At 40.8% G+C, this 13,613-nt stretch overlaps 1 protein-coding gene across 8 annotated transcripts in view; it reads right to left on the bottom strand.

The window, feature by feature from the left end:
* The window catches only part of TDRD3 (tudor domain containing 3), a 157,165-nt gene that overhangs the window by 117,573 nt on the left and 25,979 nt on the right, over positions 1 to 13,613 (bottom strand). For 5 of the 8 annotated variants that reach the window (XM_006026723.2, XM_006026724.3, XM_025207728.1 and 2 more), the window contains exon 3: positions 7,530 to 7,690. In XM_006026723.2, the coding sequence (XP_006026785.1) occupies positions 7,530 to 7,603 (74 nt within the window). In that variant the 5' untranslated portion in view covers positions 7,604 to 7,690. Of the gene's footprint in view, positions 1 to 7,529; positions 7,691 to 8,246; positions 8,369 to 8,829; positions 8,933 to 9,184; positions 9,235 to 13,613 lie in introns of those variants that run through there. The other 3 variants (XM_025207727.1, XM_025207725.1, XM_025207724.1) reach the window with 3 other exon arrangements.

Here is a 13,613-nt window from a genome sequence, read left to right on the forward strand (position 1 = left end):
AAGTTACCTCTGAATCAGTAGCGTTTGTTCAGACTTAAGATTTTTGGTTAACTGATTAAAAAAAAATAATCCATACATCTGACTCAACAAGCTGCTACAAAAACTACAGTCCAAAAGGAAAAATTTGGACTCACCTTTTACAGCCAGGTTAAATACTACCACAGTATTAAACAGGAGAGTACAAGCCAAAAAATGAAAAACTGGCAGAAGACTGAACTTATAAATGTATTTTTTGTTATCAGAACAGAGAGGGCTTTTCAGTTGATTTTCTTCAGTTGACCTGAACAAATCTGTTATTAGAACTAAAGTCAGTCATTGCAACTATGAAAAAAAAGTAAACTTTCCGGTTGTTTGCATCTTTTCTTAAGATAGCCATTTTTGAACTATAAATATATAAAAGCATGGGGAATAATTATTTCAATCAGCTTACTAACCTAAAGCTCCTCAGCTTATAATGTGTAAACAATAATAATATGAAATCTAATTCTAGTAGTTTAAGGTATCTTAAAAGTAAATTTGATTTGTGGAAAAGCCACCAGATTAACAACTCAGAGCAACAAAGTGCTCTAGATAGAGAACAATGACAACACAAGGAGTGGCCTCCTTCCACTGCCCTATAATAAATGTTCCTCAACTCAAGTGGTTTTCGCTCCTACCTTGGGTAAATTAAAAAAGTTGGACGAACACCTATCCGGGGTCGTGTGATCCCAGCGTGTGCTCCTGCCAGTGGGGGAGTCAGACTAGATGATCTGTTCAGGTCCCCTCTGACCCCCAAACTACTATGAAACTCTCTTCTAGAAAGTGTGCGTGTGCGAGAGAGGGAGAGAGCAGATACAGTTTCCATGACTGCTCAGTTCTTACTTCAGTTTCACTGCCAAAAAACATACTAATTAATGGAAATTTTTATCATGTGAAACTTATCCATTAGCCATTTTTAAATTGAAACACCCACTGATCTAAAATAAGTCATTCATCAACTCTCACATAGTAGCTTTTCAGCAACTACCAATCAGGCCAAATCCAACCAGTTACCTAGAGGACACTCTGCTTCCAAGATCATTATTCATTCCCCTAAGCCATCCACAAGAATTTTTGTTACTACTTCATTAATTTATTCCATACGAATCCTATGAGCTTATATGCACTTTTGTTAGAAGTGTGCTACTATGGCAAAAAAAACCCCACAGCCTAACAGTCACAATCTAAAAGACCAATTTCATCAGACTCCAGGCTGAATTTAGCAAACCCAGTATATAAAAACATTGGGAAATAATACTGATGTCAATGAATAAAAATCTCAATCTACTGTAACTAAACAAAACATACAATATATTCTACAGGTGAAGGGGAAGCATCACACCACACCACGTACATACACCACTATAAGGAACTTTGTTTAGCCTTATGTGCGAGCTTCAATTCTTTTGAGAACCTGGATAATTAGCTGCAGTTATGCAGTAACTATAATATGTTCACATTTCCTGCCACTATTTTTAATAACAAGCTCAGTTTTCATAGTTTTAGGGTCGGAAGGGACCTAATAGATCTTCTAGCCCGACCCCCCGCCAGGGCAGGAGAACAACAAAAGAACCCTAAACAAAAAACGGGACTCAAATGAGTCCAGCCAGGTAGGTATCCAGCCTCTTCTTAAAGATCCCCAGGGTAGGGGCCAGCACCACCTCCCTTGGAAGTTGGTTCCAGCTCCTAGCCGCCCTAACTGTGAAGTAGTTTTTTCGGATGTCCAATCTGTATCTCCTCTCCATCAACTTGTGCCCATTACTCCTTGTTATGCCAGCGGGGGCTAGGGGAAACAGCGTCTCCCCCAAACCCTTCTGGTTCCCCCTAGTGAGTTTATAGACGGTCACCAGGTCCCCCCTCAGCCTTCTCTTGTGGAGGCTGAATAGGTTCAGGTCCCGCAGTCTCTCACTGTAGGGTCTGCCCTGTTGTCCCCGGATCATGCAGGTGGCCCTCCTCTGGACCCTCTCCATGTTGTCCACATCCCTCCTGAAATGGGGCGCACAGAACTGGACACAATACTCCAGCTGCGGCCTGACCAGCGTCGCATAGAGGGGGAGGATCACCTCCCTGGCTCTACTCGAGATGCACCTGTGGATGCACGACAAGGTCCGGTTAGCCCTGCCAACCATGACCTCGCATTGTCGGCCCATGTTCATCTTGGAGTCAATAATGACACCAAGATCCCTTTCCGCCTCCGTGCTCTCAAGTAGGGAGCTCCCCATCGTATAAGTGTGCTGCTGGTTCCTACTACCCAAGTGCAGCACCCTGCACTTGTCCGTATTGAAACACATCCTGTTCCTGTTTGCCCACCCCTGTAACCTATCCAGATCCTTCTGCAATCTCTCTCTCCCTGCTAGCGTGCTCACCTCCCCCCAAATTTTGGTGTCATCAGCGAATTTAAACAGGTTGCTTTCCACCCCAACATCAAGATCGCTGATGAAGAAATTGAACAGCGCAGGCCCCAGGACCGAGCCCTGGGGGACTCCACTACCCACCTCCCCCCAAGTCGAGTATGATCCATCCACCACCACCCTCTGAGTGCGACCCTTCAGCCAATCTGTAATCCATCTGACTGTGTAGGCATCTATGCCACAGTCGCCTAGTTTATTAATTAGGATTGGGTGAGAGACGGTGTCAAAGGCCTTGCTGAAGTCCAGAAAGACTACATCCACCGCGACACCTGCGTCCATGGCCTTTGTGACCTGATCATAAAAGGCAATCAGGTTGGTCTGACATGATCTCCCCCTAATAAATCCATGCTGATTGCCCCTGAGCATCATTTCTGATGCCGGCCCATCACAAATGTGCTCCTTGATGATCTTCTCAAAGAGTTTCCCCAGGATTGAGGTAAGACTGACGGGCCTATAGTTGCCCGGGTCCTCCCTTTTCCCTTTCTTGAAGATGGGGACCATATTAGCTACCTTCCAATCATCTGGCACCTGGCCCAACCACCACGATCGCTTGTAGAGCCGTGCCAGGGGCCCTGCAATAACCCCAGCTAGCTCCCTCAGCACCCTGGGGTGGAGAGCATCCGGACCCGCTGACTTGAACGCGTCCAGCCCCTCCAGAAGCTCTCTAACCCGGTCCTCCCCAACCTGAGGTCTGAAGGCGATCCCCTCGTGTCCGGCTTCTATCACAGCAGGGAAGTCCCTGTTTTAAGCCAGAGTTCACATCTTTTCCTTCTCAACTACCAGATTTTCTATTGCTCCCAACAAGGAGGCACCCAGAACAGAAGTTTGTGGGATTTATGTAGACAAAAGTGCAGTATGATTTAAAGTCAATAAATGGAACCATGTTGCATTAACAATCACTTCAGTGAAGGAAGAAAAAGGAAAACTATTGTGGATTTTTGGTACTAGCGAACGCAGTCATGACTATTTTGTATATACTGTATGCTAACAGAATACTGCAGTAAATTCTGGCACCCAGAACAGGCATATGGCTTGGAATTTCAAGCTCTTATTGCAAGTGTAGTAAAGATCACTAACCAAATCTGTCTGATCCAATTTCAAAAATTACATCATTTCATATAATGATTTACTGGGGTATTTGCCACCTATCAGGCAAATAGATTTTTTAATGAAATGGTTCCATACAAATTTTTTTAAATGTCAACTTGTCAAGATGTGCAACAATGAAACTATATCAACTAATTAAACCTCAAATTCAATATTCAGAATGCCTAGATTTAAGTCTTTAGTATTATGAAATCTCCTCAAGTAACTTGCATAGCCCATAACAGGCTTCCTATTTAAAATACAGCCATGTCTGGCAAACCCACCCAATACAGCATAACGGAAAAGCACAGCAGTGTTGCTAACTAGCTGCGACTTACCCATGACACATTTTTCTCAGGTTTCCCTGGGACAAATAGTATATCACTTAAATCCAGAAATACTGCAGAAAACAAGCAAAACCAACTTTTTTGAAAGCCAGTAGTATAACTGAAATTAACAGACTCATGCAGTTTCAATTACTAGGTTTTTTGCTACCCCACAATTTTAGTAAAAAAAAGCACGAGCACTAGGCCTGTGCAAGTAGGCAGCTATTTGATTCGGCTTCAGATGCCAGCAATCCGATCTGGAGCTGCGGACCGGGTTCCCGCTTTGGCCACATTGAAGCGGGAACCTGGTCCACAGCTGTATTGGGTGGGTTTGCCAGACATGGCTGTATTTTAAATAGGAAGCCTGTTATGGGCTATGCAAGTTACTTGAGGAGATTTCTAATCAGTTTTAATTAAAACCAGATTTTTAATAACAAGCTCACTTTTAAGCCAGAGTTCTCACCTTTTCCTTCTCAACTACCAGTTTTAAGCCAAGGGCTTCAGAGATCCAGCCATAGGGTATAATGGGGAATCAATGAAATATCTATAACTTTGTTTTTTGTCTGATTTGAATGAGACATGCAGGGGTGGTAGCCTCTGTTGAGTGCATGAAGCCTGCCAAGTTTCAAGAAGATCAATGCTGGGGTTTCTGGGAAACTGCAACCCAAATTCTTGAAAGCAAAACTCATGCCACGTGTACATGTTAAGCCACAGCGGGGTCAAAACTGCAGGGGTGGTAGGACCTGGTGAGGTCACAAAGACTGCCAAGTTTCAAGAAGATCAATGCTGGGGTTTCTGGGAAACTGCAACCCAAATTCTTGAAAGCAAAACTCATGCCACGTGTACATGTTAAGCCACAGCGGGGTCAAAACTGCAGGGGTGGTGGCCCCTGCTCAGGCCATGAAGCCTGCCAAGTTTCAAGTAGGTAAGTGCAGGGGCTTGGGGGAAACTGCACATCAAGCTGCGGACAAGCGAAACTCGTGACATGGGTGACACTGTGCGTGTTAAGGCACAGCAGGATGAAAGCTGCAGGGATGGTAGCCACTGCTGCGGCCACAAAGCCTGCCAGGTGTCAAGGAGATAGGTGCAGGGCTTTTGGGTTCTGGGGTCTTGCACCTCTAGCTGCTGACAGGCAAAACTCGTGACATGACTGCTTGTACACGTTAACACACACAGGGTCATCTGTCATGAGTTTTGCCTGTCAGCAGCTTGAGGTGCAGTTCCCCCCAAACCCCTGCACTTATCACCTTGAAACTTGGCAGGCTTTGTGGCCTCAGCAGGTGCTACCATCCCTGTGGTATAACACATACACATGACATGAGCTTTGCTTTCAGGAAATTGTGGTGCAGTTCCCCCCAAACCCCTGCACCGATCTTCTTGAAACGTGGCAGGCTTCATGCACTGAAGGGCTACCACCCCCGCAAGTCTCATCCAAATCAAACAAAAAACAACAAAGTTATAGATATTTCATTGACTCCCCATTATACCCTATGGCCAGATCTCCGAGGAGGCTCCCAAGTGGTTCAGAAGCTCCGAACCGCTTTGAGAAGCCTAACGAAGCCTGTGCTTCGATCCAAACATGCTGCTTTGGACGCCGAAGCGTCCAAAGCTTCTCTGGATCCAAAGCATGGTCCGAAGCCTTGCACAGCCCTAATGAGTACAAGAGTTTCTTTGTGTTATGCTAACAAGGAAACAATGTAGTGAAAAATGCTACTTGGTCTGGTAGACAAGGTTCTTTGGGTAAATCTGATACCTTTTATTAGATCAACTAAATAGTTGGAAAAATTACAAAAAAAAGCCAACAACCATAGGAAACAGATTCTAGACACCCAGAGGACCCTGACTTAAGCAAATAATATTTCTGTGATGAAGAAACTTAGACAGGGAAATATATGGAGGGTTTAGTATTTTGGTCCAGATCTGTATTGTCTTAGGCTTATAAAGTAAAAAAAAAAAAAAAAAAAAAAAGTATCGCTGATCTAAAACTCGGTGTAAAGAGCATCTGTGTCAAAACTGTGTATGTGTATATGACAGTTGGTACACCTACACGGATGCTCTACTAAGGAGTTGACTAATTACCTCTGCAGTAAAGCATCGCCATCTACACATGTGGCACTATTAGGCTGCAGTAAACTAGTTAACTCTGCCATAGGACAGTACTGCCCAGAATCAGTATTATCCTAGAGCGGAGTACATATATGTGCTCAAAAGCACATATAGATGGTGAAGGAGACTGGCTAGGGCATGAGGGTGCTACAGTGTGGGGGCTGCCTGCTAGTTAGCCCTGCACTGTAGCACCTTCATGCCCCAGCCAGCCCCTATGCAGCACATTAAGCCAGGATGGGGCAACTCCAGCTCAATAGGCTGTGGTCCCAGCTGTACATGTAAATGCTGCACCTTGGAGCAATAAACTCTAGTGCAAACTGCACCAGAGTTTTTTCAGGAGCATTAATAGCAAGTGTAGATGTGCCCACTGTGTACTAAAAACAGGGGCTGTAACCTCTGAAAGATAATGCCTCTCTGAAGAAGAAAGATGATACCCTGTCCTGGCTTCTTCCTAATATCAGACTAACATAGCTAACTACTCTGGTGTCTCTAATGGAGTAAAGCATTGATCAATGCCCCATACCTTTAGTGGGGTTCTGGAAAAACTGAAAATTGTGTGGGAATACTGGGTGGCATCAGTTTCAGTAGCTAGACAACTAGATTGGGGAATCCTCATTATCAAGAGGACTGTCAGATACGAGATCACTACGCAGAATGTACGCCTAAGCTCCAAACTAAAGGCACTGAGGTCCTAGTATGGAACCCATCATAACAGTCTGACAAGTCTCCAGCACGGGAGCTTGACTAGTTTATATTTCATATGAGACCTTAAGAAAAGAAGGTCCTGCTGGCATGCATCTTTGCATCATCTGCAAAAATTATTCCTATACATAATACCTGGAGTAGAAACAGAAGGACATATTGTGCCCAAAAGCTTGTCCAAAATTTTTCCCAACTATACAGATGGTTCAATAAAAAGTATTAAAAAAAACCCTTGCATTTCATTTTCACCTGCTAGTATTCCAAGGAGGTCCTTCATATTTCCATCTCTCTCAGCTCTTCTTATAGTATCAGCACTGCCTCAGAAAAACAAAAGATATGTTTGACCAAGCTCATGACCTTACTTAGGCATTCATGATGCTTTATTAATTTTACTTTCACAGCTCTGTTAACTCTTGCTTGCCAAGAGTTGAATTTGCCTAACATTTTCAATACTGCTCTTCACCTCATGTTTCCAAGTTAACTGACAAATACAACCTACATCTTACAGAAACTTTGAGAGGGATTCTACTATAAAAGTGGAAATAGTAAAATGCGGTCTTGCAACTTACTCTGACTCTCCCTTTATTCTCTACAGAGCTGAAATGCAACAAGTAGGGTAGAAAAAATGAGCTCTCAGATATGGAAGGACCAGGGAGCAAAAGCTATACTATTTCTGAGATAGAAGCAAGAGCAGCAAAGCAAGAAAAAGAAAAAAGCAATGAGGTCAAGCATAAAAAGGATTGTTGTTTATAAAGTGTTGATTCCCATGTTCTTTCAACAACCTGGAAAACATTTCACATATTATCATTTCTCGTATTTTTGTGACTCTTCTGGGATGTTACAACAAAGACTCAATGAAGGAAAAGCAAACACTGTTCACCTTATTTTTGACATGTAATTATATTCTATTGCTGTGCAGCTTGTGTGTCCATCAGTCATCTGCAAACGCAGCATTCTGGGAGCAGCCTGAGATTCTTCATTGTCCTTTGGTGCAGCAACATTACGTATTTTTTGTATCTGGAGAACACAAGGCCCTTCCAGCTGTAAATGCAAAATAGAAAAAAAAAAAGTAAAAACCTAAGAAACTCAAAACATTTTTCACTGCTAACAATATGTAGCAAAATCACAACGTTATCTAGGTTTAACTGAAACATACAGGCAGAGCACAGGCTAATTTGATTAAACAATCATTTTTAGTTTAGTTGTTTCTATTCGTGTTTTGTCACTCTCAGATAGTCACAGACCAGACACTCACATATGAAAATTCTGCACCACCAATTACTAACACCAGACTACAGCAGAAATAGCAGCTGGCTTTGCAGGCCACCTGGCTTTAATGGGACTGTGTTTCAACTACATCTGTCCCTTAAGGACTTGGCAAGGATCACAGCATCTTTAAGATGTAAAACATAATTGTAATGTCCTCCATGAGTCATCCTGAACTTTAGTTAACTAAAGTAACAGTAAATCTACATTCCAATGTGTTCTACAGGCAAAAACAAATTAATTAATCTTACAACTGAGATATAATTTACAAAAATGCCCTTTCTGGAATTCCTCCAATCTGTAGGGAAGCAGAAAAAATGCTCAATTCTACCTGAAAAACAAGGACCCTCTGCAGCTATATTATGGTTTCTAGCTCTCAAGAGACGGAAGGAAGTGCATCTCTCTCAGCAGGAGTTACCACTTGTTTATTCTCCCCAGTATACTACCAGAGACCTGCACATAAATGGATGGGAAAGCTGAGAAATCAGTTTGAAAAAAAAGGATGGTTTAGAAACACAGAAAGGGATCAATTTGAAAAATTGTGAACATCTCCAAGGCAAGATGAGGGGCAAAAAAAACCAAAAAACAAAAAACAAAAAAAAAAAGTAATTACAGGACCAAGCTATCAAAAATGAAACTGAGGATGTGAAATAGATGAGGAAGACGACTAACATGTTCTTTAGTGTGAAGGTTAGTGTGAAAATGGAAGGATGTTATTAAGGATAAGAATATCATAAAGAAAAGGAGACAAAATAATTCTGGGAAATAAAAGAAAGACAGACAAAGGAGCTGATGATGGAGAAAAGGAAAAAACAGACACTAATAAAGAACAAAACCGTAGTTGTACTCCCTAAGAACCCATTCTCAGAGGTAATGAAGCACAATAAACAGGAGCACAGGAGGGAGATTCTTACTGAAACGTGGTATTTTGACGATGTTATGAGCAGTTTCTTTCAAAATTAAAATGAAACTTCCTCCTACATGCCTATGGGCATTCTCCTTGGATTTTAAATTGTCCTCTTCGTAAATATCAACACTGCACTCAGATTTGTGTGTATTCTTACATCAATAACTAGAAACAAAAAAACAAAAGGGAAATGGAAAAAATGGGGAATTTTCAGTGGTATCTTTTTATTCTTTGAAGTTATGAAAATATTTAAAGATTTTATGGAACGGGGACCTGTTAGGGGATCTGAGTGTATGTACCAAATACATTTTATTTTTAATTGGTACTTTTTGACAAAACACAAAGAGCTACTTAATGCTTACCTGAAGATGTCCTTAAACTTAAACTTCCCATCGTTAAGACTAATACGGCTTACATATCTTGGACCAGTTCTTTGAAATACAGATGCACTATGTAAATGAAAGGCATTTGTTCAGTGACTTGGAAGGCATCATCACATATTATGCTGGACCACTATAAAACCAACAAATGTAGGTTCTAGTCTTAGGCCTGAGAGTTCTTTATGATCTAAAGCACCTTTTTCAAGTGAAGGTTCAGTGAGAGTGGAGACCGGACTAAACAAGAATGCATATACATACATACAGGTAAGGCAAATGAAGTTGTTAGTATGAATACTGAAAACTGGTCACTTAAAATAAGGTAGGGATTAAAGAAGAAAGATGGCCTGGAAGCACAAGACTGCAGTAAGAAGATCTAGGTTCTCAGCTTAATCTTAAAATGGATTTTTATTAAGGGATACTAGGCAAGCCACTTCTGCACTACTTTGAAGAGTGGCTAAGAGACAGCAGCTCTTACTAATTGAAACTTATGTAACTCAGACCCACTGACTAAGCCCCAGTTCTTTCTCTATTTAAAGGAGAGAATATTACTACCTTTTATCTAAAGGGCCACAAGGCTTAACTCTACTTTTCCCAGGGCTTTGAGACTTTGGGATTTAAGGTACTATACCCGGACCATTTTAAGCCTATAAGACACATTCTCTGGAACAAAGGATGTTTTATTTACTTGTCTCAGTGCCATAATACAAATAAGAAATCATGCTGTTTCAGAGAAAGACACTGAAATCTGACCACTAGGTTTCTGCAAATTATAGAAATAGCAGTTAAAAAAAAGAAAATGTTCATTTCTAAAAAGCCATTAAAGAAATAAACTAGATGAAAATGTCTTATATTGAAAAGTTTGAGGCTTCATCTGAAGATTACTAACTACATTTTCCTGAAGTTAAACTAGAAAAGACAAAACCTGCATGATCACATTACACCTTGGTACATAAAGTAATATTAATGCAAAAATGAAAAACAGCATGCATCTGCTAGTTTATTTTTCCAAGGAAGCTATTTTAAAACATGATCTTCTACCTAGTCCTGAAACTAGTGAATCTAATCTGTTTAGAAATAAAAAACAATGTATTTTCAACTACAATAACAGTAGCCCATCTATAATCACTTTCTTTTGTAGTTCTCTACATGATTATAGAATCAAAGAAACAAAGGAAGTATTTAAAGGAACTATTAGTTCAACCTTCAACACTGAGGCCAGATCAACTATACTTAATCTATCCCTGAGAAACGGTTTTTAAGTACACATCTGTACTTGAAGACAACCAGTGAAGAAGATCCTACAACATGCTCAGATAACTTTTTCCAGTGTTTCCCCACTCAATATTAAGAAAGTTTGTCCTAAGCCACACACACACACACACACACACACACACACACACACACACACACACACATATATATATACACAGTGTTTATGGTATGTGTGTGTATAGATATGTATATATGCATGTATTATATGTATACCTAAATTTGTGTACGCACGCACACACAAAGGACTTATTACATTCCTCGACCTCGTGTTTTCTAAACAAACCAAATGTCTTCCAGTTTTTCTCATAAGCAGCTTTCTAAATCACTTATCCTTGAGGCTCTCCTCTAGATTATCTACTTGTCTATCACTTACTTAAAGTATGATCCCCAAAACTAGAAGCAATATATAAGCTGAAGTGTCACCAGCACCAACCAAAGTGAAATAATTACAGAAAATACTTGGTAATACATCTCAGAATAAGTTCATCTTTCTGGCAGTCATGTCATATTAATATATATTTAGTTTTTGATCTCCTATAACTCCCATAACCCCAAGATCTTTTACTGCTGCACTACTGAGTAGCCAATTACTATCCATACTGTAGTGCTTCCCAAGTATAGTACTTTCACTTATCTACTGAATTCCATCTTATTGAATTCAAATCACATCTTCAGTTTATCAAAGTAATTTTGAATTCTGATCCTTTCTTCCTTTCCTCGCATCACCTCCCAGCATGGTGTAATGTGCAGATACTTTAAGCATATTCTGTATTCCAAGTCATCAATAAAAACATTTAACAGAAATGGGTTCAGAACAAACTCTTCTGGATCTCCTTGAAATACCCTCCAAGTTTGACAAAGAAGCACCTGGAACTACTCATTAAGAATGACTTTTCAACCAGTTGGTGGTCAAAACCAAGACCATATCTCCTGTACTTGCTTATGTCACAAAGGACAGTATCAAAAAACCTTACTAAAAATCAAGCTACTCATAAACCATACCTACTGCTTTCCTTTCATCCACTAAGCCAGTTAGTGTTAACTCAGAATAATACAGGACTCTTAGAAATACAATTACTGCCACAGTGAATGAATGTCCACACTACTTCAAAGTTTTAGAAGATATAGCTAAAACTTTAATTTTTCTTTATACTATACAAATAAAACATCATTACTGTACACTGGTTTAGAGTTAGAATTATTAAGCTAACATATTGCTGAATTTACTTTCTCTTTTGTATGTATTTGTTTAATATGAAAGAGAATTTATTCTCTGCTCTTTATCATATTCAAAAATACAATTATATAAGCATACAACAATACTAACCCCCTGCACTCAATTAGCACATATAATCATCCAACAGTCTGGAAACATATTTAATGTATATATGATCTTGTGGAGTCATTCACACAAACCTATAGCAAATAAGTGGCACTTTCAGTAATTCCTGAAGGTCAATCAACTAGAACTATTTTAGGCCATTAAAAAAAATGGAAATTCCCATTACATCAAACAAGTACTAGATTATCAAAGCACGTGTATACTGCTTTTTATTTCTCACTGACAATAACACAACATTTGAATTTTAGAGAGAGAAAGGCATTAACACTACCCCTGGCATAGAATGATAGGTGCTGACCTTCTAGCCAGGTAGCAAAAATAAAATGTATAAAAATGTGGCAAATTAGCAAGTTACGCAGTAAAGCAACATTTAGAAAAAGGTAGCTAAAACTAAACACCAGAAAAACTCAAGTAATTGAGAGTTGCACAAATGGATGGGAAGATGCAATGAAGGTAAGGAAAAGAAATGCCCTAAACCAGGTAACTGATATTTACATATATAGTATCAACACTGAATAAAAAAAGGCAACTGTGAGGTAGGCATGAGAGGGGATTAATATGTGATACAAGAAATGGAAAACATGTTTATAATAAAAATATACCAAGAAAACTGAAAACATAGATCAACCTGACAGTGGTGAGACTGGTATGAAGAGGAACTCAAATGAACTAAGATAAAGATGCTATGGTTTCACTGAGGCTATAAACAGAGATCAAATGCAAGGCAGTCCTGGCTGTCCCAGGTTTTGACCCCAATCAAAACAGGAATGGCACAACCATCTACACATCACCCTTCAAGCAGCACTGCTGTTACTCTGACAGCAGATGGCCCACAAGAACACAAAGCCCAACAGGTCTGCCCCCTGGATTGACCTGCAATATCCTTAAAGATGCACACAATGATTTCCTAGGGAAAAAGCATTAGCACACATTCTCTCATACTTGACAGATACTTGAAGCAGGATAATAGATGTTTATGCCTCTAGGATCCCAGTACAAACTGTATTCTCCCAGGACAAATGCAACATCTGTTTCCAGCCTAAGAGAGACAAAAGCAATGACATCACAAAAACTTTGCAAGAGGAATATAGTTAAGACAGCCAGGAGGACCAGGCAGATATTGCTGGAGCATGCCCTACGCAAGATTTCATAGCTTTCATAGACATTAAGGCTGGAATGGACCTCGGAAGTGTCACAACCCAGTGATTTTTGTGCCTCGGAACTATGGAATTTCCTGGCCACATGAGAGCTCCTTTGCACGGCAGAGTGTTCTGCTGCAATTGAGAGCCCGCATGTAGGAGAGAGTTCCCGCCAATTTGCAGTTTCCTTTGCAGGATGCATTTCTTCTTTGCAGCACAGAAATGCACGGTGCAAAGAGTTCCCGCTATTTGGATGTAAATTTGTGCCTCGCTATTGGCCAGTGCTAAATTATTCACACGTGGCAGCTAGTAATTGGCTCGCTGGCCGTTTAAAATTCCGCGCGACTTCCGCCCAAGTCGAAGAGCTTTGAGCACGCTGCAGAGTGCCTCTGAAGTTATCTGACTTGCGGCTGCCGATCGATAGACTGATCACCTATCGATCTTTCTTCCCATCACCGAGCGCAATCCCAGACGTACCCCTTTCCCCGCCGGCTTCGAATTGCGGACGGATTAACTGGCTTGGGCCCCGCCAGCTGGAACAACTCGTGTGGTTGTTCAGACGACCGGACCACCTGCGTCGTGATTGCAAGCGGCGTGAGTAAAGTTTTTTGCAACCAATAAGTTGTGTCTGCCTCTCCATTCACCAGCCCGCCCTAAC

This window comes from Alligator sinensis, unplaced genomic scaffold (assembly GCF_000455745.1).
Source record: "Alligator sinensis unplaced genomic scaffold, ASM45574v1 scaffold80_1, whole genome shotgun sequence".
In the NCBI taxonomy this organism is placed as follows: Eukaryota; Metazoa; Chordata; order Crocodylia; family Alligatoridae; genus Alligator; species Alligator sinensis.